Source organism: Onthophagus taurus, chromosome 10 (genome assembly GCF_036711975.1).
Source record: "Onthophagus taurus isolate NC chromosome 10, IU_Otau_3.0, whole genome shotgun sequence".
NCBI classification, from domain to species: domain Eukaryota; kingdom Metazoa; phylum Arthropoda; class Insecta; order Coleoptera; family Scarabaeidae; genus Onthophagus; species Onthophagus taurus.
The window spans coordinates 3,536,233-3,563,713 of NC_091975.1; the positions used below are offsets into that span (position 1 = coordinate 3,536,233).

At 30.0% G+C, this 27,481-nt stretch overlaps 8 protein-coding genes across 10 annotated transcripts; 5 read left to right on the plus strand and 3 right to left on the minus strand.

Annotated features, from left to right (window-relative positions):
* Window positions 1–494: 494 nt before the first annotated feature.
* LOC111428452 (SET and MYND domain containing, class 3) lies at window positions 495–2,477 on the plus strand. 2 transcript variants are annotated; one of them, XM_023063963.2, is made up of 7 exons: window positions 495–797; window positions 878–1,119; window positions 1,173–1,300; window positions 1,358–1,534; window positions 1,587–1,917; window positions 1,969–2,131; window positions 2,182–2,477. In XM_023063963.2, the coding sequence occupies exons 1-7, from the start codon at window positions 685–687 to the stop codon at window positions 2,396–2,398; spliced, it is 1,371 nt and encodes a 456-aa protein (XP_022919731.1). In that variant the 5' UTR covers window positions 495–684; the 3' UTR covers window positions 2,399–2,477. The 2 variants fall into 2 exon arrangements, with proteins under 2 accessions (XP_022919731.1, XP_022919732.1); XM_023063964.2 differs by having other exon boundaries at window positions 1,587–1,887.
* Window positions 2,478–2,832: 355 nt separating this feature from the next.
* LOC111428421 (F-box only protein 9) lies at window positions 2,833–4,656 on the plus strand. The gene is made up of 3 exons (XM_023063923.2): window positions 2,833–2,977; window positions 3,091–3,312; window positions 3,495–4,656. Exons 1-3 carry the CDS (start codon window positions 2,975–2,977, stop codon window positions 4,581–4,583), a joined length of 1,314 nt encoding a protein of 437 aa, XP_022919691.2. The 5' UTR covers window positions 2,833–2,974; the 3' UTR covers window positions 4,584–4,656.
* A 498-nt stretch (window positions 4,657–5,154) lies between these two features.
* Window positions 5,155–8,170, minus strand: LOC111428497 (uncharacterized). Of its 2 annotated transcripts, XM_071199436.1 has the most exons (8): window positions 8,035–8,166; window positions 7,658–7,956; window positions 7,385–7,528; window positions 7,123–7,284; window positions 6,491–6,667; window positions 6,081–6,242; window positions 5,556–5,776; window positions 5,155–5,505 (listed from the first exon to the last, which is right to left on the minus strand). In XM_071199436.1, the coding sequence occupies exons 2-8, from the start codon at window positions 7,812–7,814 to the stop codon at window positions 5,428–5,430; spliced, it is 1,101 nt and encodes a 366-aa protein (XP_071055537.1). In that variant the 5' UTR covers window positions 7,815–7,956; window positions 8,035–8,166; the 3' UTR covers window positions 5,155–5,427. The 2 variants fall into 2 exon arrangements, with proteins under 2 accessions (XP_071055537.1, XP_022919806.1); XM_023064038.2 differs by lacking the exon at window positions 6,081–6,242 and having other exon boundaries at window positions 7,658–8,170.
* A 137-nt stretch (window positions 8,171–8,307) lies between these two features.
* LOC111428273 (trypsin-3-like) lies at window positions 8,308–9,227 on the minus strand. The gene is made up of 2 exons (XM_023063727.2): window positions 9,151–9,227; window positions 8,308–9,099 (listed from the first exon to the last, which is right to left on the minus strand). The coding sequence occupies exons 1-2, from the start codon at window positions 9,197–9,199 to the stop codon at window positions 8,372–8,374; spliced, it is 777 nt and encodes a 258-aa protein (XP_022919495.1). The 5' UTR covers window positions 9,200–9,227; the 3' UTR covers window positions 8,308–8,371.
* A 995-nt stretch (window positions 9,228–10,222) lies between these two features.
* Window positions 10,223–11,723, plus strand: LOC139431495 (aminopeptidase N-like). Its single transcript, XM_071199362.1, is given in 3 exon segments — window positions 10,223–11,166; window positions 11,221–11,565; window positions 11,568–11,723. Coding segments are annotated over 3 exon segments (1,422 nt in total). The 3' UTR covers window positions 11,701–11,723.
* Window positions 11,724–12,005: 282 nt separating this feature from the next.
* On the plus strand, window positions 12,006–26,733 carry LOC111428220 (uncharacterized; the record flags this gene model as incomplete). The annotated part of the gene is made up of 13 exons (XM_071199363.1): window positions 12,006–13,162; window positions 13,553–13,628; window positions 13,679–14,056; window positions 17,884–18,386; window positions 19,568–19,732; window positions 19,791–20,096; window positions 20,149–22,030; window positions 23,116–23,196; window positions 23,525–24,918; window positions 25,115–25,283; window positions 25,341–25,987; window positions 26,041–26,361; window positions 26,415–26,733. Coding segments are annotated over 13 exons (7,365 nt in total), but the record flags the coding sequence as incomplete, so codon positions are not given.
* Window positions 14,474–16,543, minus strand: LOC111428219 (trypsin-1-like). The gene is made up of 3 exons (XM_071199439.1): window positions 16,295–16,543; window positions 16,107–16,245; window positions 14,474–16,045 (listed from the first exon to the last, which is right to left on the minus strand). Exons 1-3 carry the CDS (start codon window positions 16,501–16,503, stop codon window positions 15,632–15,634), a joined length of 762 nt encoding a protein of 253 aa, XP_071055540.1. The 5' UTR covers window positions 16,504–16,543; the 3' UTR covers window positions 14,474–15,631.
* On the plus strand, window positions 14,569–15,625 carry LOC111428274 (trypsin-7-like). Its single transcript, XM_023063729.2, has 3 exons — window positions 14,569–14,663; window positions 14,713–15,278; window positions 15,331–15,625. Exons 1-3 carry the CDS (start codon window positions 14,618–14,620, stop codon window positions 15,475–15,477), a joined length of 759 nt encoding a protein of 252 aa, XP_022919497.1. The 5' UTR covers window positions 14,569–14,617; the 3' UTR covers window positions 15,478–15,625.
* Window positions 26,734–27,481: the final 748 nt, after the last annotated feature.

Below are 27,481 nucleotides of genomic sequence, written 5' to 3' on the forward strand. Positions count from 1 at the left end.
AATCTGGTGAAATTCAGATATTTTGCTAGAAGATATTGAATTTGCTGTAAGGAAGACCAGAAATAATGAAGCACCTAGAGAAGATTGTTGTAATGGAATTAACTTTGGTTGTGATAATCTTGGTTAATAGTTTGAGCATGGTGTTAAGTAGGTTTATGCCTCTTTGGTTGTTTGGTTCTTTCTTATCTCTTTTTTTGAATATTAGAATCATTGTGTCTAAACAAAACATTATGCATACGAACATTAATAAAAAAGAACGAATTAAATGTTATAAAGGAAAATAAGTAAAATAAAATTAATAATCAGTACTACCAACCTTACAATATCTAATGTTTGAATCTTTATTATACAATTATTAATAATTAAAATATTGATTAACATACAACACTTATTTTTTGATAAATTTCAGTCTTTTTTAACGCTTTAACATTAAACAATAAATAATAATTAATTTAAAATTTAAAAAAAAGTTTGATTATCCTAATTTGACAGGTGACGCATGATGTTTTTAGGTTAAATCAGCTGTATAGTATAAACAAATTTAAAAATAAATTAAATAATTATACGTTATTTCGAAGCTAATTTGTTGGCAACTATTTGAATTGAGTTTCTTTTACGTAACATATCTTGTTAAAACGGTCTCATTCGGTTCATTTGCGCATTAACGCCCACACAAAATTAACAATGTTCCCAACAACGAATGTAAAAGCCGGCGAAATCCTCTTAAAAGAGCAACCGTTCGTTTACGTCCTAAGCGGGAAATATCGCACTGAACACTGCGATCATTGTTTTGCCAAGTAAGTTTATTTATAAATTTAGAATAAAAGCATAATATTAATATCCTCAGATACTATTTATATCATATTTCTATTTAAAGGGGCCAATTGTTGAAGTGTTCTGGATGCCAATATGTACATTATTGTGGCAAAGGATGTCAAAGAGAAAGTTGGAGTATACATAAAATGGAATGTGATAAATTAAAACGGATTATTCCGAGGATTGTTCCCGATGCTATAAGGCTTATTGCAAAGATTATTCACAAAATTAATAAGGGGGGTGAAGGTGTACGATCATATTATACTAGAGATAGATTTAGAACTTTTAAGGATCTCATGTCTCGTAAATATTTGATTTTAATATTTTAGTAGAAATTGATAATTATGATTTTAAAGATTATTCGGATTTGAAGTTAGACCACCGTCGATTGGAACATTTCACCACATTATGTGCTATTTTATTTGAATTTATACAAGATACATCCTTACCAAATTCAGCTGAATTAATTGGTATTTACGGAAGGGTATTAAAATAAAGTGTAAACAATTTGTAATTAATTTAAATATTTATTTTTTTTAAGATGGTTATTAATAGTTTTAATATTTGTGATTCCGAACTGAAATCAATTGGCGTTGGAGTGTATTTAGGCGCTTCAGTAATTGATCATTCATGTAAACCGAATGCAGTGGCTACTTTTGAAGGAACCACTTTATTTATACGTACATTAGTTGATTTAAAAGTTGTTGATTGGACAAAAGTAAAAATATATTTATATTTTATTTATTTTTTTTGAAATTACATTTTTTTAGGTTTTTATTAGTTATATAGATGTTTTAAACACTCCGCAAGATCGTTGCAATGAATTAGAACGACAATATTACTTTTTATGTAGATGTACAAAATGTATAGAAGATAAAACGAACTTAAATTTTATGTACGGAGCTGCTTGTCAACGAAAAAGTTGTGATGGTTGCATCGATATGTATAATTACAAGGAAGGTTTTACATGCAATAAGTGCCATACAGTTCCGGAGCAAAGCTTTGTTGATGAATATAAAGAAGTTACCGATTATAGTAAAGATTGTATCGATAAAATGAAAAATGTAGCTTGTATCCTTAATAAAGCAGTTAAGGAATTAGGTTAGGTTAAAATTATCTTTTATAAAGAAACCCTTAACATTTCTTTTTAAGATTATGATTTATGCAAAGTTTGTTTAAAACGCCAAGATAAAATTCTTCATAAATTAAATACTTTACACATAAAGGTGTTGGATTTAACGTTTGAAAGTTCTATTGACTTTTGTCATTGGGAGGAAGCGAAAGAACTTGGAACTGAATTACTGGATGGTTATTTGTAAGTTTTTTTTAATCCAATTTTGACTCTATTAATTCATGTTTTTTTAGATTTTATTATGACGATTTAAACCCATTACTTGGCCTGTTATACATGAAACTAGCAAAGATTTGTGCTTTACTAAACGAAGATTTAACAGCGATTGATTTCTTAAGAAAAGCTTTCAACATTTTAAAAATCACCCACGGCATTCAAAGCAAACTCTTCCGAAATGAAATAAAACCGTTAATGGAGCAACTTTCTTACGGGATGACTTTTAATAATTAAAAAGAAATTGTTAAAATAAACTCAAAACGAAAATGTAGTGTTCTTTAATGTTTAAAATATATTTGATGTTTAAAATGTTTTTCATTTAATAATAATTTTAGCATGACAGTTCATTGACATTGACAGTTCAAATTAATAATATGTGTGAACAATGTACGATTTTAAACAATTTATAAATTTAATGTTTATTAATATCTTTGTTTATAAACAAGATTAATATTATTGAAATATTAAAAAATTTTCGAAAAAATCCATTAAAATCAAAATAATTTGTTATTTCATGTTAATACCAACTTAAATTTTGAAATGTGATAAATATTTAAATTGTAATTTTCATTATAAATTGTGAAATAACTCGAAAATACTTTTATTACACAATAGAAATGAAAAATACGTTAAAATAATAAGTTGGAGTGAAATGGAAGAATTTAAATTTGACAGGATTTTCAGCGTTTCGTGTACGCGTTAGCAAAACATGGACGGTTGCCCCGACCTTTCCACAAAATCCACTCAAATTCGTATCGTTATACGCTACACAGACCGTGAACTTAACTATTTACGACCGTTTTTATAAGCATGGTATGTATTGCGATAAAAATTAAGTAAAATTAAAACGGTATATCACGTTAATTCGATCTACATATGTTTCGTATATTATTGCGACGCAATTCTAATTATAATTTTTTAATAAGAACTCAGGTTCAGGATCTGGATTAGTACAAGGAAACGGTTTGGATAGTTCCGAATCATCTGATGAACAAGACGAACCTTCTTCCTCGAAAGATCATTATGAAGAGGTTTTGGAAAATTTCAGATTGAAATGGAAAAATGAACTAAAAATATCTAATAAAAAGAATTTTGTAAATAAAAATAAATTTGAAAGTACAAGTAAAGAAGAAGATCAAGAATTAACAGTAAGATTTTATGTTTAGTTACAATTGAGGTTATGTTTAATGACAGTTGAGGTTATGTTTTATGACAGTTGAGGTTATGTTTAAAGAGTTTGATAAAACACTTATTTAATTTCAATTTTATATAGAAAGCGAATAAAGAAAAACATTTAAAGTGAAATTTTTTAATTTTTTATTTTTTTTAGGCAAAAAATCTATTTTTAAAAGGTGTTGATCTTGAAAAATCAGGGAAATTATATGAAGCAATTCAATTTTATCGAAGAGCAGTACAATTAGTACCTGACATTGAATTTCGTTTAGAAGAATTGAAACGTAAACCCAAAGAACAACTCCCCGTTACTGATTTAAATGAATCCGAAAGTAATTTGAGCGAATCGGAAAGTGATGATGACTCAATCGATTCGAATGTAAAAGGAGATTTACTTCAAACGATTCAAAAGAAATTAAACAAAACGAATTATCTTTGTATTCCAAAATTTAATTCGACAGAAACCCATATTTCTTATTTACCTCCAGAGATAATTTTATACATTCTCCGTTGGGTAATCAGCTCTGATTTGGATATTCGTTCTTTGGAGATTTTCTCTCAAGTTTGTCGTGGCTTTTATGTATGTGCTCGAGATTCCGAAATATGGAAATCAGCTTGTGAAAGAACTTGGGGTTTAAATTGCGGTAATTTATCTAAAACGTATTTGTCATGGAGACAAATGTTTCTCGAACGACCAAAATTACATTTCAACGGTTGTTATATTAGTAAAACTACTTACATACGACATGGTGAAAGTAGTTTTCAAGATCAATTCTATCGACCCTGGCATTTAGTTGCTTATTATCGATATTTACGTTTTTTCCCTGAAGGAATTGTATTAATGTTAACAACCCCAGATGAACCATCTGCATGTGTCACCTTATTAAAAAATCGACAACCAAAATCTGGTACAAGCTCAGTTTTAACTGGGCATTATCGATTAAAAGACGACACTGTAGCTATTTACGTGAATCGTCAAGAAACGAAAACGTTTAAGAGATCTCGCCGAAAAGATGACAGAGAAAATCAATCGTCTGAACAAACGTTTCATTTGGAATTAAAAATACAAAATCATCACAAAAGGAGACACGTCCAATTAATTTGGACGAGATATTCAATATTTACGAAAAATAAAACCGGCGTTGAAAGTAATTATACATTTGACTTAATTGGAAATCGATTTCCTCCATTGTGGTTTTCAAGAGTTAAAAGTTACACAATAGAATCCGAAAGTCCGTTGATTTAATTTAATTAATACACTAAAATGAGTTGTTGTGTTTTTGATGTGATTTTAAAATAATAAAAATATTTAAAACAAATTATCGTTTAATTAATATTAATTGAGTTTTGGGTTTAACGGCTATTTCGCGCCATTTCTTCCCTTAAAATAATTTCGAATTTTTCTAAATATCGAAAACGCCATCTAGCGGATTTCTTTCGCACTACTCAAAATTCCAAAACTTATTTTATTCATATCTTCTTTAATTCTTTACTAATCTGGATGAAACTTCGTATTTGATGCATATATTCTTCTATTTCAGTTGTCCATTGGAGGTTTAAGATTCTCCAACCACAAAAGAAGTTTGAATTTAATAAATTTTATATCCAATTTTCAAGGTCAAAATCTTCCAGAATCTAATAAATTGGAACTAGCTGATCCTGATCTTCCCGTTTTGGATAGTTTAGAAAGGATTTTAACAGAATTATGACCACCTAAAAATTAACTTTTAACTGAATTGAGGTTATGTTTTTCTCTCAGGTAAAACCTGTTTTGGAAGCTTTATTTTACAAAAATTATTAATAAAACGAAATTTTTTAACATATATGTATACGTTTATTTTCTAATTATAAGTTATTTTTTCTTGTATATTATATACATTTTTCAACAACAATAATAAAAATTGTTATTACATCGACTTAAAAACCTATGAATGTTTACACTTTTTAAGGGGATATTGATATTGGATCATTTTTTCGTTTTAAATAAAAAAAAATCGTTACAAATTTCGATTTGTTAACAAGGATTGTTTTTAGGCCTCTTAATAACCTAACAAATTGAAAAAAAGCTTGTTATTGTACATTCGAGCTATCTAAGGGTATTGTTTTGAAGTAGACGGAATGTCCTCTTGGAAACTATTTGAGCTCTCCTCTGATATGGCTAAAGGAACCTTTAAAAAACAAAATCTTGGAAAAATGAACTATATTAATCTGAAACAACCTGTTTATCTTCTTCTAAAGTTGGCAACAAATCGTCCGTTGAATGCGGACTTGGCGTCGGTGGAATCCTCGAAGTGGAATTCGTCAACGATTGCATCCTAGCCAATCTTTTTTGCATTTCACGTTCCTCTTTTTGTTCTCGCTCCTTTTCGTAACGTCTCATGCTGTAACTTCGAATTGAATTCGTGCTATGTACCGAAGCTATACTTGGCCTTCTTGAGCCTAAAAGGAAATATTACTTAGGAAAAGAAAAGAGATGAACAAATAATGTGTAAAAATGTGTAAAAGCATGCCCGTAAGTATGGTTTTTTGAATGTTTTCATGCTTATAACTCTTAGAATCGTAAAATTTCCATGCTTGTGAACTAAAACTTTAATTGAAGCAGTATCAAAAAGCTGACAGGCATAATATGATTGGAAATTTTGTTCATTAACTTAAAATAAATGGAATTTGCAACCGAGTAATGGCCTGATTATTAGATTTTTGGTTAATAATTAATATTTTTTTGGTGCAATTTCAATCGCACCTGTTCTTGAAGGGGCGATGGTTGATGAGGCCATTATCGGGGCCCCTCTGTTCTGTAAGGCCGAGCTGGCCCTTCGACTTTGAACACTAGTCGAGCCGAACGTGCGTTGGCTCGAAATGCTCGAGGTCATTTGTCGATCGATCAGGGCCATTGGTAGTAATCCTAAAACACATTTAACACACACAAATCGAAAGAACCAATCTCTACAATGATGATAAATGATTGAAAAAAATAAATTAAAACATAGACAACAAGCCAAAACATCGAGTCATAATTCAAAATGAAATTTTTCCGTTTTTTATAGGGATTTTCTTACGTACCACAAACAGACAACGACAATACTTTTTAACGGTTTTGATTGTTTTAAGTAATATTTATTTTGGTTGGTGTGAATCTATTTGATATCTCACCTGCTTCGCTTGAAAAGAGAATCGGTGGTGGTAAATTGGCGTTTCCATACCGATGTCTTCCGGTGTACAAATTCTGATTAAAAAGTTTCAATACGAAACAAATCAGACCAGAAAGTAAGGCGATTCCCGATAAAACGCCAGCAAATGTTGAAAAATTCGTCGTCATGACCACTGCATCTAAAAGTATTATACAAATCTTTTTTAATCTAAAAAATTAAACGCTTTTACATTCAGTCAGCTTTAAGAGGCTATATCAACGAAACTAAAACACATAGAATTTTCAAATAAATAAAGATTAATTCTTATTTTATAATCTCAAAAAGTTTCATTTCTTAAATTCAATAACTTTATTCAGAAATAATTTTTTAATCACGTAAAAAATTGACAGCTTTGAGATTAGCTTAAATTAGAAAATTCATATCTACAAAATGAAAAGTTGTAGAATCTTCAAATTTTCAACAAAATAAAGATTAATTCTTATTTTATAACCTCAAAAAGTTTCATTTCTTAAAACGCTAAAATGTATTTAAAAAAGGTGTATTAGTTTATGACACAAAGAATTGTGTTTCTAGGTTAGCTTAAATTTTTTAGATAATCGATTTTAAAATTATACAAGTAATTTTAACCCATACCTTCGGCGCAAAAAACTCTTTTCGACGGTTTCTGTATTGAAACAGAATGATATCCATTTCGACACTGACAGATTGCGTTGTGATGAACTTGTACACAGGAAGAATATTGGTCGGCAAACCTGCAAGATTCCTTGTAATAGCATTGTTCGCCCAGTTTCGTAGCTAGAAAAAAAAATTAACTAGGTCAAAGTTAAAAACTTACAAAACTTTCCTTTTGAAGTAGACATCGATGGTTAATGCGGTTTAATTTTTTTTAACTTACGTTTACTACATCCGGTGTAAGGATTGAGTTTAACCGGATATTTTTTTTCGCATTCACACAATTTCGTGATTTGATTGCAAAAAACATGTTGAAGTTTCGAATAACACGTTTCGTCACATGGGGCACCAACAAAAGTCCCTTTTTCTAAAAATAACCAAAAAAAATAGGGTGTTATAAATTTACGATTAATTTATATCTTATAAATTGTTTTTTTATCTTAATCTTAAGATTTATTTTAAATTTATTTTGTTATTACGAATTAAAAATTTATACCGGTACTATTTGCGTCATCTTCATAGTCTTCGTATCCGGACAAATCCTCCTCTTCACCGTTGTGATATTTCTTTGGATTAACAAGTCGCTGTCCAACCGTAGGCAACGAAACGACAAAAAGCGCCCAAAGACACGCGATTAAAGCTAAAGATCGCATCCTCGGAGACGGCAACTTTTGCCCTCTTCTTCGGCGCCTTCATCAGCCAACATCGTCCAACAACTCTTTCTTCGTTAAAATTCGGTTTCAATATTCACCCGATTTCCTTTTTATTATTTATTATTTACATCCCCGTTCATTTCTTGAAACGATTCCAAAAATTAAAGCAACAAATAAATTTTAAAGATTTTGCCAAAAATCTCAAAGCTTCTTTTCTCACTTTCAAAACTTTTTTATTGATTAATTTAAATACTTAAACAACAACGATTTAAATGAATTTATTCGGTTTTTAAAGAGAGGAAGTCTTCCGGCTCCTTCGCCGTTTTATTGACAATATTTCGCTTTATCATCCCCTTTCGTCGCTTCAGGTCGAAACCGTGTTGAAGGGAGGGTCATGACGCGTGCGCTTTTTACTGGGGAAGGTATCTCTGTGGATTTTGACGAAGGGAGCTGATTGAAGTGTGCGTTTTAGTAAAGGGGAACTCACTTTAGATGGGGTTGAAAACACAATTTTATTTATTGTAACATATTAATAACTTAAATAAATAATTTAAACTTTACAATCCAGTTTTTTCGGTTATAAACGATCTTAAGATTGGGATGTTTGAGTAAACTCCGGGATATCTTGGATCAGCACAACCTTCCCCCCAAGAAACAATTCCAAATTGGACCCCTTCAACGACTAATGGACCACCACTATCGCCTTGGCACGCATCTTTTTCGCCGGATTCGTATCCAGCACACATCATTCTTTCGCTAAGGGTTTTATTAACGGCCGAATATTTTTCGGCACATTTTTCAAAAGCAATTATGGGTACTTGAACCATTTGGAGTTGCTCTGAGAGTGAACCTTCGGATTCGAGGCGCCCCCATCCGGTTACCACGGCCATTTTTCCAACAGGAATTTCTTCATTTTCTTGGGCAAGAGAAATAGGAGCAGTAACATCCGAAAAAATTAACGCCTCCGTTAATTTTAAAATGGAAATATCGTAATCGGTGGTTTCATGGATGTAATTTGGGTGTTCATGGATTGTTTCAACTTGAATTATTGTTCCTCCGGATGATTGGTATGAAGATCCCGTTCGGATCTTTAATTCTGGAGCTTTAAAGTATTCCGTGCAATGTGCGGCTGTTAAAATGTAGAATTCCGAGATGATTGAACCACCACAAATGTGATCATCATTTCCTAAAAGTTGGATTTGATACGGATAGTTTTTTATATCGACTGGTTGTCCACCAACGATTCGCCCATCGAATTTTGGGAATTTTAAGTGGTGAGGGCCACCTAAAAAAAATAATTTAATTAAAAAGAAATTAAATACAAAAATTATTTTACCTAAAACACCAGATAACGCAAAAAGAGAGATCAAAATAAATTGGAGCATCTTTAATGATTGTCGAAAAACAATTCAATTTGTATTTATACCAAAACTTTTATCTTATTTATAATATTTTAAAGGGAAAGAAATGGGAAGAACATTGTTTTTATCATAATTTTAATCAACTTTATCATAATTTCACAATTAAAATTAAAAGTGGATCATTATCTGTTTGATTATTACAAATTAAGTGCATATTCGTTATTATTTTGGTTTATTTATTTGTTTGTTATTTATTTGATCAAAGAAGCAAATCCAATAATAAAAAAATTACTCAATGTTTATTAATCCTTAAATAATAATAAATACGTCAAAAATTCGCTTTATGATTTTGAAACAAACCGACGATTTTATCGCGAGATTAAAATTCAATATTTATCTATGTCACAAATCGTAATTTTTAATTACGTTAGAATATAACCGTATAAACGAATAAACAGGAATAAACTCGTTTTCGGCCTTGAAAAATTTTAAGTTGGTAACATTAATAGGGAATTTTGTTACATCATGTTTTGAATTCGATTTGTCACGGTGACGTTTTAATACAAAAAGAGTACAATTTTTAATAAAGTATTTAGTTAAATTTATATGTAAATAAATTAAATGAAGTAAACGCAAAAAAAAGCTCAACTTATTGGGAGTTACTGAAAATGTTAGTTGAAACCAGAAAATAACATAAATTTTATAACAAAACCAAAAAATGACCTTGATAAATGATTAACCTTAATCATCTGTGAAAACAGAAAATTTTATAACCTAACATTATTATTTAAAAATTTTTTTGTTAAATAGCTTTATTATTTGGCACAAAAATTATTTATAGTTTTCAAAAATAAGTCTGTTTTAATCTAATCGTTCTAATTTAAACATCATTGGTTGTAAAAAAATTCTATAATAACACCTCAATAAATCAATAAAATCATACCATATAATTACATATTTTATTATTGTCCAAATTCCCGGCTTTTCGGATTATCAAAAATCAATCTTTTGATAAAATAAATTTATAAATACACCTTCGTTTCAAAAATGTTACTTTTACGCTTATTCGGGGTGGTTCTGTTAATTCCTTCGATTTTTGGGGGATTCCCCATCGAACGAAGAGCGTCAACTTTCGTAATCGAAAGAGATACATCGATAGACTATCGATTACCAACAAATTTAAAACCTTTACATTACGAATTAACGTTAGAACCATTTTTTGACCCCGATTTTACGTTTGAAGGTCACGTTATAATCACCGTTCAGGTACTAGCAGACACCGAATTTGTCGTTTTTCATGGTAGAGACTTAGTTTTCACCGAAGCTAACGTTCAAATTAAAGAAGAAAATGCAGTAAATCCATTTGTAATAAAAAGTTTTAATCGCGATGATGTAACAGAGTTGTATCATATTGAGTTGCAAGAAAGTTTAAGAGCTTTAACAACTATTACAATTGAAATTAATTATACTGGAATACTCGCAGCTAATAATGATGGTTTTTATCGCGCTAAATATGAAGAAAACGGCGAAACTAAATGGTTTGCTACCACTCAATTCGAAGCTAATAGTGCTCGGAGAGCTTTTCCTTGCTTTGATGAACCAGCTTTAAAAGCTACATTTACAATACATTTAATAAGACCTGAAAATTATAATTCTATATCTAATATGGGTTTGGAATCATCGAGTTTAATTGGTACAAATCGTTACAAGGATACTTTTAAAAAATCGGTTTTAATGTCAACGTATTTGGTTGCTTTTATTGTTTCTGAAATGACCGCTGAAACTATAAATAACCACGCTGTTTATGCACCGAAATATTTAATTGATGATGGAAGAGGTGTTTTCTCCGTTGAAGCGAGTATTGATATATTAAAGGCTTTAGAAGATTACACCGAAGTTGATTACGCTTTGGATAAAATGTTTCAAGTTGCGATTCCTGATGGTTATTTTTCAGCGGGGGCTATGGAAAATTGGGGTTTAGTTACTTATAGGTGATTCATTTTTAATTTTAATTCGATAATATTAAAACAAACATTCATTTTTAGAGAATCTCGTTTAATGTACAAAGATGGAGTAACAACTTCAGCTGAAAAACAATCAATTTTATCAATAATCGCCCACGAATACGCTCATCAATGGTTTGGAAACTTGGTCAGTCCATTTTGGTGGAGTTATCTTTGGTTAAATGAAGGTTTTGCTACTTATTTCGGTTCATACGCTGTCGATCTCGTTGATCCTTCGATCAGAATGATGGAACAATATGTTGTTAATACGGTTCAATATGCTTTTCAAAGTGATGCGTTAGAAACGACAAGGGCTATGACTGTTGATGCACAAAGTGCGCGGGAAGTTGAAAGTTTATTCGATAGGGTTGCTTATGATAAATGTAAAAATTGTTGTATAAAGTTTTTTTTTTGGTTTATTGGAGATTTGTTGTAGCTGGATCTGTACTTAGGATGATGGAACATTTTTTGACAACACCTGTATATAAACAAGGATTAACAAATTATTTAAGAGATATGTAAGTTTTTATTGCTTTTTCAAAAATAATTTATCATATTAAAATGTCATTTCAATGTGTCAAAAATTAGATCAACTTTGTGATAATAGATGGCAGCAGGATATATATATTTACATAAAGATTAAGCTTTTAGCAAACAAATACACTAAATTAATTAATAAGATAAATTTAAATCATTAAATGTTCGATTTAATTTAATTTAAATTAAAAATAAACGAATAAGTCATTTAAAATAAGAATTTATTTAAGTTGGTAGCAATTATTTATGATTGCCGTTGACAGTGACAGCTAAAGTCGTTTTAATTTTTAAATTTAAGGGAATACGATTCAGCCCAATCGTTCGATTTATGGAGAAATTTACAAATCGCTTTAGATGCATCATCATCAAATTACCTCCAAGGTCAAACAATTTCAGAAATCATGGAAAATTGGAGTACACAACCCGGTTTTCCAGTTGTAACCGTAATGAGAGATTACGCTGGATCGGTTTATTTAATCCAAGACCGATTTTTAATCAACAAAGCAACTCACGATTACAATAACTTGTGGATAATTCCGATAAATTATGCAACGAAATCAAATTTAGATTTTGAAACAACGACTCCAACGTATTGGTTAAAAAATAAGATCGAAAATACTGGAATTAACGTAAACAATAAAGATTGGATTATTTTGAATAAACAAGAAACTGGGTATTATCGTGTTAATTATGATACCGATAATTGGAATTTATTAATTGATTATTTAAATTCTGATGATTTTGATAAAATCCATGTTTTAAATCGTGCCCAATTAATCGATGATTCATTTAATTTAGCCAGATCGGGACGATTATCTTATGAAATTCCATTTAAACTTGGTTTATATCTTTCGAGGGAAACCGAATATGTTCCAATTTACAGTTTTATAACAATCGTTTCAAATTTAAACACTTATTTAAGTGGTTCAGAGGAAATTTATCCGTTGTTTAAGAAGTATGTTACAACAGCGTTAAGAGGTGCTTTAGAATTTATCGCAAATAAAGAAGTTTTAACACATTTGGAAATTAGAAATCGTTTAAATTTAATTAATTGGTTATGTAAATTTGAAGACGAAGCCTGTTTAAAATTAATGCACGATAAATTTATTGAATATCAACCAGTTGAACCTGATTTAAAAGCGGCAGCTTATTGCAGTGGATTAAGATCAAACGAGGATCTAGAACAGAAATGGAATTATGCTTATGAAAAATACCACGAAAGCGAAGAGTCCGCAGAAAAAAGTCGTTGGTTAACAGCTTTGGGATGTTCTATGGATAAAAATTATTTATTAAGAGTCTTATATATGGCTGTAGATTATACCACGGATTATACATTAAGATCGGGAGATGTTATGAGTGCATTCTCGGCCGTTTATCAATCAAGCGATGTGGGGTTAGACGAAGCATTTGATTTTGTCATATTAGATTTCAATTTAATCAAGCAAAAGTAAGTAATTTTAACAAATCAAAATTAAAAACCAAGTTGGCAACCAAACATACATTAATAATTTTTGTCCACGACCACCTTTATATACCTTATAAATGAAGTTTCTAAAACAAAAGGTGGTCAAATTTCTTGTTTCGTATGATTTAAGCATAAATTAATTATTTTTCGTAAAAAAACATGACGTTTCATAAAATTAACATTTAATTTTGACAAATTGTTGTGAAGTTGGTTACAGTTGGTAACATTGAATTTGTGTCACATTGACGTTTAAACTGTATTTAAAAAAATAAATTTATAGAATCAATTTCAATAGTAGTCGTAGACAAAGTATAGTATTCTACTCACATATAATGAGCTATTATATGCTCGTATAATAATATACTATTTTAGGCTAACCACGAGTCAAATAAATTCGTTATTTAATGGAATCGCAAGTAGGGTATCATCAAACGTAAAATTAGAAAGGGTAAGGACTTATAACTTTTGTAAACTTAAATAAATTAATTTTGTTTTCAGCTTAAATCATTTATCGCAGCTCAAAATCAGGATATACAAAATATTTACGGAGGTACTTTTAACCGGGCGATAAGCACGATTGAAAGTAACATTGCATATCTCGAAAGTCACATGTCAATAATTAGTGACTTTTTGGTTGAGCATTTTGAAGAGATTCCTGAAGAAACTTGTCCAGAATGTCCAGATGTATGTCCAGAAACTTGTCCGGAATGTCCAGAATGCAAAGAATGCCTGGAATGTCCAGAATGCAAAGAATGCTTGGAATGTCCAGAAGAAACTTGCCCGGATTGCCCGGAGAAGGAATGCCCAGAGGAGGGAGGAGCAAATTACATCGCTTTAAGTTTACCCTTATTTTTCGGGTTGATTGCTTTAGTTTCCGTAGCGTAAAAACAAAATGATTATAAAATTATTTGTAGTTTCCTTGTAGTTTAAATAAATTAAGATTAAGAAAGATAAAATTTGTTTACTTCGTTTTCCAAATGGCTTTGAAAACCAAAAAAAGAAAAGTGGAGTGATTTATTGATCTTACGATAATTTCAAAACGTAAAAATTTATGAGCAATAAATAAGCCGATTTTAAAAAATTTTATTTTATTTATTGGTTGCAATTAATTATGCTAGAACGTTAAACTTTTGTGACAATGAGTTGAAACTCTTTATAACGTTGCAAAATTGTTTAAATTGATTGATTTCATTCAAATTTAAAGAAAATCAACCTCACTATTTACACTTTTATAAACACCTAGATAACAACCAGAGAGGTTTGTTTACGGTTGCTTAAAAAAATTTCTTTCAATCTAATTTCAAAGTTTATTTAGCTAACTTCGTTATCTTCGAAGAGTTTAAGTATTTAAAGAAAAAAAGTTTTAAAAAATCAAGTGGAAAATGGAACAGTATATAAACCAAGCGGAATTGATCGTAAAGACACAGTACATTCAAGATGTTCCGTTTTGTAGTACTTTCTTGCTTCTTAGCTTCGGCTTTAGGTAAATATCTTTATATTACTTAAATATCTTATTATTTAAATCTTTGTAGCCTTCAGCGATCTTCCAATACTTGATGGTAGAATTGTTGGTGGCGAAGATGTCGAAATCGAAGATTACCCATACCAACTTTCCCTCCTTTACTATGGAAGCCACATTTGTGGAGCGTCCATTGTTTCAACAAAATGGGCCGTAACAGCTGCTCATTGCACCGATGGTTCTTCAGCTTCCATGTTGAGCGTTCGCGCTGGTTCTTCAATCCGTGGATCAGGAGGTCAAGTTGTTAACGTTAGAGTGATCCATCAAAACCCACAATATGATTCTTCTCTAATCGATTATGACATTTCCATTTTGGAATTGGCCTCAGATTTAACTTTTGGATCAGGAGTTAATGTCGTTGGTTTGCCATCTGTGGGTGAATCAAACCCAGTTGGTGAACTAGCCGTTGTTAGCGGTTGGGGAACTTTAACTGAAGGGGGAAGTTCTCCATCTCAACTTCAAGCTGTTCGTGTAACTGTTGTTAGTAATGCTGCTTGTGGTGAAGCTTATGGTAGAAATAGCATCACCGATCGTATGATGTGCGCTGGAGAATCCTCCGGAGGAAAAGATGCTTGCCAAGTAAGAAATATAAAAGTTTTATTAGAAAATGTTTATTTTTTTTTATTTTTAGGGTGATAGTGGTGGCCCATTGGTTGTTAATGGCAAACTTCACGGTATTGTTTCTTGGGGTTATGGATGTGCTCGTCCTTCTTATCCAGGAGTTTACGCCAGCGTTCCAAATCTTCGTTCATACATCACCAACGTTGTTGGAATTTAAATTCTACTTTTTTTGAATCAAAAAATTTATAAAATAAAACGTTTTTAATTTTAATTCCTTGAAATTACGATGTTCCACAAATCTTTGTGTCATAATGACGACTATTTTATCTTATCTTAAAGTTTAATTAAAGATTTTTATCATACAATTTCTTTCAAATGTTGGTATATAACTTAATCCAATCTCGATACAATGAAATCCTTGTATAAACCCCAGCTTTATTTAATCTCCCGCATCCAATTCCCCACGAAGTAACACCAAATAACTTTCCATTAACAACAAATCCAGACCCGGAATCACCTTGACACGTATCTCTTCTTCCTCCACTTAAATCTTTTGCACAAATCATATTATTTGTAACTAAATTTGGTGCGTTTAAAATAGCGCAACGTTCATTTGAAATCGTTGGTATTTGAATGCTTCTTAGTTTTTCCGGGAGGCGTTTCATTGTTTCCAAGGTTTGTCCCCAACCGGAAACGGTTCCGAGAGCTCCAGATGGTAAAGTTTCGTTTTGAAATGGCAAAGAAATTGGGAGAATGTTTGGACCGAAATTTATTTTTGACACAAGCTAAAATAAAAATGCGTTTACGATGATTTCAAATTTAAGATAAGATAATCCGACAACTTACCAGTAAAATAGCTAAATCGTTATCGTAAGTAGATGAGTTATATGAATCATGTACTTTAAATTTATGGATTTTTATAATTTTATTGGGTAAATAATGATAAGATGATCCTAAGCTTATTGATAATTCCGATATTGAACGTCTGCAAAATGTAATCAATTTAACGAATCAAATTTATTAAAAAAACTTACAAATAAACGCAATGTGCAGCTGTTAAAACAAATTGGTTGCTTATTATTGATCCTCCACAAACATGAAATGACTTATATTGAATAGAAACTTGATAAGGAACGTTCAAAATATTTTCTTGATTCCCATTAATAATTTTTTCTTTCATTTTGAACACTTCCCCATAAGATATTTGTATAAAAACCAACAAAATTAAACAGATTTTAACCATTTTGTCTTCTAAAACATTTAACAATAACTGAAATGTTAAGTAGAGAAACAAAGTTATTTATAAGAAAGATAAGAAAATAAAAGAAAGCATAGCGATGAGGTAAATTTATTTCAATTTATTTGAATTAGAACCTGAATTAATAAAAAACCATAAAGCAAGAGTTAAAGTGGAATTGTTTCGTCCGATATTTGCTATAAAAATGATTCATATTGTCGCAATTAGACCTTACAGATTAGATACCGTGCATCAAAAATATACAAAAAATAATGAAAGAAAAGATAATGCTCCAATTACAAAAATATAAAAGAAATGAATCATAAAAGACGCACAATTATGGATTGTATAAATTTAAAGTGTTTATGAAATTTAATAATTTATCGATAATTTTATACAGATTAAGTACTTCTGAGTAATATTTTATATGTCACGAATTATTGATTGGGACAAAAATAAACTAATCATTCAATTAATTTAATACTAAAATTAAATAAACGTCAAGCTGATAGTTGGAAATGTCAAATTGAAGTATTTCAAATTAGCGGGAAATTTAAAAATTTTATGAGGATTTAATTTTGAAATGTGTATTTCAAATTATTTGTGATGATTTAATTATTAATCTCAAAATTGATACAACTCCAATCAAAATTTGATACTTTCATTTTTAAATAGTAATAAATCAAAAATATGTATAATTCGTAAGCAATTTTAGCCTAGCATTGCCAATTTTCAGGAATGAAATGAAACTGTTAAAAATTTCAAAGTGGATGGCTTTTATAACAAAATTCATCATATTTTCTAAAACAAAATCGTTGCTTATAATGTTATGCATGAAAATTGATCATAATGAACCAATACGTCATAATTCATAAGCAATTTTAGTCTATAAATTGCCAATTTGTTCGAATGAAGTGAAACTGTCAAAAATATCATAATTCATCTTTATTTCTAATAATAAATCGAAAATTTTTGGCATGTTTGAATCCGCTTGAAATTGTTCACGATTCTATGTAGAATTTTCATTAAAAAAAACTTATAAAAAAAGTTATTAAACTTATTGTCAAACTAGAAAATACAATTTTTTTTCCAAAAAAGTATTATTGTACTAAATTATTTTCGTTAAACAAAAGTAGTATCGTCCACTAATGGACGTAGATCGAATAAATCGATAACGCACAAAAAAATATGAGACATTATCAGATTTATCCCCACTAAAAAGAGAAAAATACCTAAAAAATGATTTATCACATTACGTGTGTAGTAATATTTAGAGATAATCGAAGAAGCAATAAATAGGTCGATCGGAACCAACTTTGGACCATTGTAGTGCTAAATTTTTCATTGTGATTATTTATTATTGTTACACAAAAAAAGTCATAAAAGAAAATTACAACCATGGCGATCACGTTGAATTTGATCGCTTTGATTCTTACAATCGCCACGGTTAGTTTTGGAGCTAATTTCCCAATTGATAATGACAATATTGGTCACTCAAGAGCTGATGTAAACCCTGAAGATTATATCTTATCGGATGAAATAGTTGTTCCAACAAAGTATAATATTCTTATAAAACCTGATTTCGAGAAATTGGACATCGATGGAAATGTTGAAATTACAATTGATGTTAAACAAGGAACGAAAGAAATCGTTTTGCATAGAGGCGATAAAATTACATTTGAAGAAGCTGATGTTAAAATCACTCAAGAAGGAACAGATCAAATTGCGGTTACAAAAGTGGATTACAAATCAGAAAACAATTTTTGTACTATAACTTTGGATAAAGATTTAACAGTTGGAGAAGCGAAACTTGAAATAAAATATACTGGTAAAATTTTAGAAGGTACTGCAGGATTTTATTTGGCAAAATATACTGACGAAACTGGAAAGTAAGTTTTTGTAAATTTTCACAATTTACTTTTTCATTATTTCTCATTTTTAATTTATTTTATTTTTATCTCGCTTTGATGAAAGCTTTTTGTCATAATGTTGTTGATAAAAGTAATTGTAAATATAACGTCTACTTCAACAGGTCTAGATAGGGAAAATTCATTTAGTTTTATTACCAAGCCTTTGTTGTATCTCATTTATTAGATACGGAAGCTTTAACAGATAATACAGAAAAGTAATATATTACAACGGACGTAATCAGTTTGTATTATTGGTCGCGTTTCGATAAATAGGATACTATCAATAATTGTAAAAAAAAATAAAGTGAATTAATTTTTGTTACATAAAATTTATTAAAAAAGATGAACAAAATCGATTATTTAATCGTTCGATTTCATTTTGCGAAAATTGATTTTTATCGATGATTAATAAAATATTTTGAGTAAACAGAAACTAATTAATCACGTTGTTACACGTTATCTTAAAATTATCTGTCGTTTAATGTCAAAAGTATTTCTTAATTATTTATTATTTTAAATAAAGTCAATCGTGCAGAGTTGGATTTAAAAAATCATAACAACGATGTATATGGAAAATAAGAAATTATTTTTGGCACGTTTAATCTGGAATAAATTTGCTTTAATTTGCTTTTTATTTCATCGATGAATCTCAATTTCAATGTTTTAAAATTAAACCAACTGCATGAGCAGAGTTGGGTTTAAAAAATCATAACAACGATGTTTATAGAAAATAAGAAATTATTTTTGGTACATTTAATCTTGATTAAATTTGCTTCAAAATGTTTGTTATTTCATCGTTATATCTCAATTCGTTCTTAAGATATGTTTGTATTTCATCGCTTTTTCTCGGTTCGATCATGGGATTCTTAAAATTGACTCAAATTAAATAATTTCATTTCTTTCTTTACAACCAATTAATTATTTTATCAGAAAAAACTTGTCTAACGTTAAATCCCGTGTTCTCTTATCGAACATTATCAAAGATGAGCGTAAAAAATCGATGTCCATTAAACGAATTGATCTCATTGATTGGCATGCAATATAATTAAAGCTTTTACGTGTACACGTCAACAAGATATGATTCATCAAACTCATTGCGCAATCTTAAAAAAGATACAGATTTAGATATACAAAAACTAATTAATTAATTGTATTTGCAGAGAAAAGTTATTTGGAACCACTCAATTTGAATCAACAAGCGCAAGAGATGCTTTTCCATGTTTTGATCAACCAGATATGAAGGCTTTATTCACGATTAGAATTAATAGGCCGAAAGGATACAATTCTGCATCAAATATGAAATTAAAAGGAACACCAACAGCAGAGTAATTAAACAAAAAGGTATTATTTGGAGATTTTTTAAACTGGAAATCTTATTTTTAGCGGAGAAGACCGTGAAATTGATGAATTTGAGGAAACTACTGTAAGGATGCCGACTTATTTGATTGCTTTTGTTGTTTCTGAGTTAAAAGCTACAACGGGAGACGATGCATACAAGGTTTATGGTGTTCCACATCTTATTGATGATGGTAGGGGAAAATATGGCGTTGATAGTGGAAAGGAAATCATCAAAAAAATGGAAGAATTTGTTCAAGTGAAATACTCTTTGAATAAATTAGACCAAGTCGCTATTCCAGATGAATATTTCAGTGCTGGGGCTATGGAAAATTGGGGATTAGTCACTTACAAGTAATAAAATCAATTTAAAATTTTATTTAAATAAAATACTTTTCATTTTCAGACAAAAATACTTATTACAAAAGGATGGCGTCACAACTGCATCTGAAAAACAAAACATCCTCTCGATTATTGCCCACGAATTTGCTCATCAATGGTTTGGAAATCTCGTCACTCCAAAATGGTGGGATTCATTGTGGCTAAGCGAAGGTTTTGCAACATATTTCGAACATTACGCAACGGAATTAGTCGATCCCTCCATGAAAATGGCGGATCAATTTATAACCTTAACTAATCAACTCGCGTTAGAATCAGATGCAGCCGATGATACAAGAGCCATGAACGCCAAGGTTTACACCCAAAAGGATATTTCAAACTTTTTCGATCGAATTGCTTATCAAAAATCTGGTGCAGTTATTAGAATGATGGAACATATCGTCACAACAGATATTTTTAAACTTGGACTTAAAAATTATTTGGAAGCTATGACAGAAAGTGGTAGTGTTGTACCAACTAATTTATGGGCCGGAATCCAATCAGCCGTTGACACATTAAGTGAAGATAAAAAGAAAGAGTATGGTTTAGACACAAGAAAAGTAGCTGATATAATGGAAACTTGGAATGGAAATGTGGGTTATCCAGTCGTTTACGCAGAAAGAAATGATGAAGGCTTAATCAGTTTGAGTCAAGATCGATTTTTATATTCAAAATCACCATCTGGTGAATCCACAGTTTGGGCTATTCCTATTAATTTTGCTCGAGGTGACGAAATAGATTTTACATCAACCAAAACTGACTTTTGGTTGGAAGCGGATAAAGCAGAAACCGAGCTAAAAATCCCCCTTGAAAACTGGTTCATCTTAAACAAACAACAAACCGGATTTTATCGCGTAAATTACGACGCCACCAATTGGGATTTAATCATAAATTATTTAGATTCAGACGATTTCAACAAAATCCCCGTTTTAAATCGTGCCCAATTAATCGACGATTCTTTCAATTTAGCTCGTGCTAAAAGAATAAATTACGATATCCCATTAAGATTATCACGGTATTTAACTCGAGAAACCGAATATATTCCATTAGCAACGTTCTTAAAATCAGCTAGTTTCCTCAACAATTATTTAATTTCAACTGAACATTACGATAATTTTAAACCATTCGTTATTGAATCTTTAAAAACTGCCTACGAAACGCTTAAAATCGCTGATTCAACGAATCACGTTGAGAAATTAAATCGTGCTCAACTAATCAGTTGGATGTGTAGATTTGAAGAAGAAAATTGCACGAATGATGTCCACGAAAAATTATTAGAACTTCAATCTAAAACCGAATCAGCTTTACCGGATCTTCAAAATCCTTATTATTGCGGTGGAATGAGGAAAGCGGATGACATTAAAACGAAATTTGAATATTTATTGGAACGTTATGAAAACGAATCAGTTGAATATTTGGAAAGGGCACGAATTGTATCAGGACTTGGATGTTCGTTAAATGAAGAGTATTTAACACATTTATTGAAGTTTGCAATTGGAAAAAATCCGGATGAATACAAAGATTTCGTTCTCCATGATGTTGATAAACAAACAGCTTTTTCAGCTGTTTACTCTTCAAGTGAAATTGGACTTAAAACAGCCTTAAATTTTGTCGCTGATAATTTTGCAGATGTCAAAACTACTTTTAAAGATACTGTTGTGAAATCGATCATTGGAGGAATCGCTACGAGGACATCGTTAAAAGAACATGCTGATATTTTAGAAAAAATTGAAGATGCTGATTTCAAATCCGTCTTAGAAGAAGCTATTAAAACTATAACAACTAATAATGAATGGGCAACAAATAATTTAGGAGATGTACAAACCTGGTTGGGCGATACTTATGGAAGTGCTGGTTTTGTAACTGTTAGTTTTACTTTATTGTTAAGTATGTTGGTAGTGTTGAATGTATTTTAAACAGATGATTAGATTTTAATAGATTGTAGATTATATTCGTAATTATTAATAAATTATCTACTATCTTATTTTAAAAAACTTCTACTGGTTTTGTTGAATAACATCAAGTTGTTTCGAATTAATTGGAACTCGATTAATTTTAACTCACACCAATTAACCTTTTTTAAATAATCTCAAGATTTTTACCATTTAGACACACACCAACAAGTTTTTTCTCATTACTGACATCTTTGAAACCCTATGAATAAACATCAAAATCTTTTTTTTTTAATTATCTTATACTTTAAATCTCCTCTGGATGTATTTAATCGTTTAGAATCATTTTGATTCACGGCTATCAACTTTTCCCATAATTTATAATTTTTTAATTTTCTGCAAAACATCCCCATTAATGTAATAAACTTGTTTTACCTTTATTATACAATCTCAAGGTGTTTCCAGTCAATTAGAATAATTTTGGCGCACACGATCAAGGTTTTCCTGCTTCCTGACATTTTTGAAACACTGCCAAAAAAGATCAAAGTATATTTTTTTAAGTTTTTCATCCTCGGTGAGTATTCTAGTGGTGTTTTTAGTCGATTAGTAGCATTTTGACACACTCCAATAAGATTCGAATAGCATCATACCTCTAAATTTTTATGAAAAACTATGGAAATTGAGAACATCATAACTCATAAAGTAACAAACATATCAAAGTGAGATAAAAACCATTTTGAAGCAAATTTAATCTAGTTTTAAGGTGCTTTATATCATTTCTTCGATTCCATAAATCTCGTTAATGGATCTTTATAAAATCATATCTCAAGAACTGATTGAGATGACATAACTAGATAAAAAGCAGTTAAAAATAAATGTTGGAATAGAATTATTCATGAAGAACCCAGCAATAGATAAATAATGAAAAGGGACGATTATTAGAGATTTAGAACATAAATTTATTGATATCAAATCTGTTTTTACTTTTTAAGACCTTGACAAGTTAATCTCTGAATGATCAATACAAAATAGAAAATAATACCCTTGCATTCTTATATATGAAAAAAACAAAAGCGGGATAATTTGAGATTAGATTAATTTAGCGCGGATTCGTTATAAATGGGGGGAAAAAATTTGATTTTAGCTCAGTTTTAATCTTCGGTGTTTATCGGTTAATCTCTAAGGTAAGTCAATGATTTAGAAATATTTTATGTTGTATAAGATTAATTATTTATTAATAATTAATTATTAACTTCAAAAAAGTTTTTGAAGTTGAAGTTTATAGTAAGAAGAAAAAAAAATTTTAAGTTATATAAGTTTTAAAATTTGTTTCTTAATTTATAACAAACATCTTTTATAACTTTATTGTGCTCCTAAATCTTCTTATCTAATCAAAAAACACTCAAAGTTCTGTGATGGATGAATAAAGGCAATAAGATCCAGACTTTTGATAAAATCTTACTTAGTTTTTATTTATTTGAAGTTTTCTTATTAATTTTTTTTTATTTTTAGAAAATGGGTGCATTATTTAATTCGCTTTTATTAACAATTTTCGCGCTTTTAATCCAAAAGGGTAACTGTTTACCAACAAACTCCAATTTGACAAAAACGACCTTAAACACAAGAGCTGGACCTGAATATTTTTTGCCCACAAAGGCGGAACCAATTAATTATAAAATCGATTTAGTGGTAAACGATGACTTTGCCGATACAAAATCTTTTACTGGAATTGCTGAAATCAGAGTAAAAATTCTTGAAAAAACAAACATTATCACTTTACACGCGGAAGAATTAGATTTTAGTGAGAACACCCCAACAGAGACTGGTTATGAAATTCAATATCTTAATAATTATGACATGATAACGTTAACTTTTAATAATGAAATTGACGTAACAGACGAATTTGTTATTAAAGATTTAAAATTTAAAGGCAAATTAAGAACTGAAGATATGTACGGATTTTATTTGAGCTCATACACTTTAGATGATGAACAGAAAACAGAGGAATTTGTTGCAACCACTCAATTTCAACCGACTCACGCAAGAAAAGTTTTCCCATGTTTTGATGAACCTAAATACAAAGCTTCTTTTGATTTTACCATAACAAGATCCAAGAATTTTATGGCACTCTTTAACACGAAAAAGATTGACACTATTTCAATTGCAACTGATCTTGAAAAAGATGTTTTTCAAACCACACCAAAAATGTCAACTTATCTCATTGCTTTTATCGTATCTAAATTTAAAGGCTACGGCCAAACTGTAACCGGAAGTGATAATTTAATTTACGATGTGTTTTGCCGCGAAGATGCGTTACCAACTGCAAAATACGCTTATTACATTGGTCCACAAATTTTAGACGTTTTAAATGATTACACAAATTTTAAATATTATTCAATGGAAAATACAGATAAAATGCATCAAGTTGCTATTCCTGATTTTTCCGCTGGTGCTATGGAAAATTGGGGATTAGTCACTTATCGTGAAACTGCTCTTTTATGGGATCCTGAAGAATCAACAACAAGTTACAAATCAAGAGTTGCCACTGTAATTGCACACGAATTTGCTCATATGTGGTTTGGTGATTTGGTTACGTTACAATGGTGGCAATACACTTGGTTAAATGAAGGTTTTGCAAGATATTTACAATATTATATCACAAAAGAGGTTGAAACTACATGGGAATTAGAAAAATTATTTGTTATTGAGCAACAACAAGTGATTTTCGTTTCGGATGCCATTTCAAACGCATTCGCTTTAAATTCCGAAGCTTACACCCCAAATGAAGTGAGCGCAAAGTTCGGATCGATTTCTTATAGTAAGGGAGGATCAATCATCAGAATGATGAATCATTTTATGGGGGAAGAAAACTTTAAAAAAGGCATTCAAGATTACTTAAAAACCAAGTAAGTTAATTTAAGTGGCGCCCATCTATGATTCACCCCAATTAACATAAAACGTCAAATTTTTCAGTTTATAGCAAACACTCAAACACAGTATCAAAAAATTTAAAGTAAAGTGAAATGGCGCCATCTCTAATTTGCCCAAATTAACACTAAACGTGACATTTAAATTCTAATTTAATGATGTTTCAATTTTTAGCGAATACTCAAACACGGTACCAAAAAATTTATGGGATAAACTCCAACTACACGCTGCAAATTTACCAACGGGAAAAACTTTAGAACAAGTAATGGAAAATTGGACCGAAAAATCTGGATTTCCAGTGGTTACAGTAACTTTAGAACGAAATGATGCCGTTTTAACCCAAGTAATGAAAAAGGAAAATCAAAAAATTCTTTATTTATCATTTTTAATAAACTTTTAGGAACGATTCTTGTATGGAAAAACCGAAAATGATGAAAACACCAAATGGTATATTCCAATAACATATACAACAAGTCACGAAAAAGTGTTTGAAGATAACGAGATCATGTGGATGACCCCCGATAATAATTACACAATCACAAATATTCTTCATGGAGGAACTGGATGGGTTTTGGTTAATATAAACGAAAATGGTTATTATCGAGTAAATTACGACGACATTTTATGGGATCAACTAGAAATTGGATTAAAAAAAGAAAATTTCGATGGAATTAAAGTTATTAATCGCGCACAAGTCGTCGATGACGTCTTTAATTTAGCTAGAGCTGGAATTGTATCTTACGAAAGAGCTTTAGACGTTACTTCATATTTATCTGAAGAAACCGAGTATTTTCCTTGGTATTCAGCTTTAAGTGCATTTTCTTATTTGAGGAGAAGACGTGGTGAAAGTGAATATCTCGAGTCACATATCCGAGAATTAATGGGAAAATTATATGATAGCGTTTCTTTTGATATTTCAAATAACGATGATTTTATAACCATTTTAAAAACGGCTTTAGCTTTAGATTGGAGTTGTAATTTGGGTGTTGAGAGTTGTGTTAGTAAAGCTAAAGAATTATTTAAGGATTATAAAGAAAATGGAATCAAGTAATTATTTGTATTAATTTATTATTTACGTTTAATTTATTTTTTATTTGTAGAATTGATCCAAATTTGAGGAGTACGGTTTATTGTACTGCATTGCGTAATTCGGATGATATTGAAAGTGATTGGAATTTCCTTTGGGAGAAATTCACATCAACTTCGTTAGCTACTGAACAAGTAACGATTTTAAGTGCTTTGGGTTGTACAACTGATCAAGATATTTTAAACGACTATTTAAAAAAATCAATCACCGTTGGTTCACCAATTCGTAAACAAGACGCCAGATCAGTTTTCACCGCTGTTTTAACCGGAAATTTAAATGGTGTTAATGTTGCTTATGAGTTTTTCACAGCTAATCTAGAGGATTTGAGCTCATAGTAAGTTGGGTTGCATAACTTATTAATTTTCCTAATTTTATTTAATTTTTTAGTTATAGTGGAATGAATGATTTAACAAACATTATAAGTAGCATGACTGATAGATTTACAACTCAAGAACAAATCGACAACTTCTCCGAATTTGCTGAAGCCAACAAAGAATTATTAAAAGAAGGTTACCAACAGGTTCAAAGTTCTTTAACAAACGCAGCGGCTAATATAAATTGGGCCCAGAAAGAACTCGATGATTGGTTAAATGCTAAATATAATTCAGCAGTTGCTATCACTATTAATTTATCATTACTTGGAGTCATTTTAACCGTTTTATTTGTTCTTTAAAATCAAAACATTAATAAATATATTTATTAACTACTTTGTAAAGTTTTCTGTAATAACCTAAAAATATTTATAATTTCAAATTATAGATGGCGACAATAAATTATTAAAATTATTTAAATTTATTAATTAATAGTTGTAAATAAATAATCATCAAATTAAATTATACATAAAAAATAATACGAGTAAGTGAAAGTTAAAGAATTTGTGTTAGATTAAAAAAAAATCTTTACGTAATAACTTTCAGACCTTGAAAATTATGCTTTGAAAGTAGAAATGATTTTTAATTCGTAATCCGTTTAATAACGATAATAAATAGCAATAAATAGATAGATTAACCACAGTTTCATGTTTCGCAAGCGATGCAGTTGGGTTTAAAAATAATAAACAAAAAGGTCGATTGAAAAACTATTTGACAATGCTTTTAAAAATACCTTGTTTGAAATTTTAAAATTATCGTCTCAAATTCCATTGGAAAATTTTAAGCACAGCAATTATTATAAATTATTATTTATTGGTAGTAATTGATAACAATGAAAAATTTAAAACAACAATGGAAATTTTAAAACATTTAAATGTTAAATTGACAGATAAAACGTCAAAAATTATTAATTACATAACCTATAATTTAGATAACTTCAATAAAGATTATTTGTAAGCTTCTATTATCTAAAATGCATTTTTCTTTATCGAAATATCACTAAAAGTAGACATAGATGTATTTGTGAGACTTTACAAGGTTATAAGGGTCAAAACATTCTCTAAAACGATATTTAAATATCTG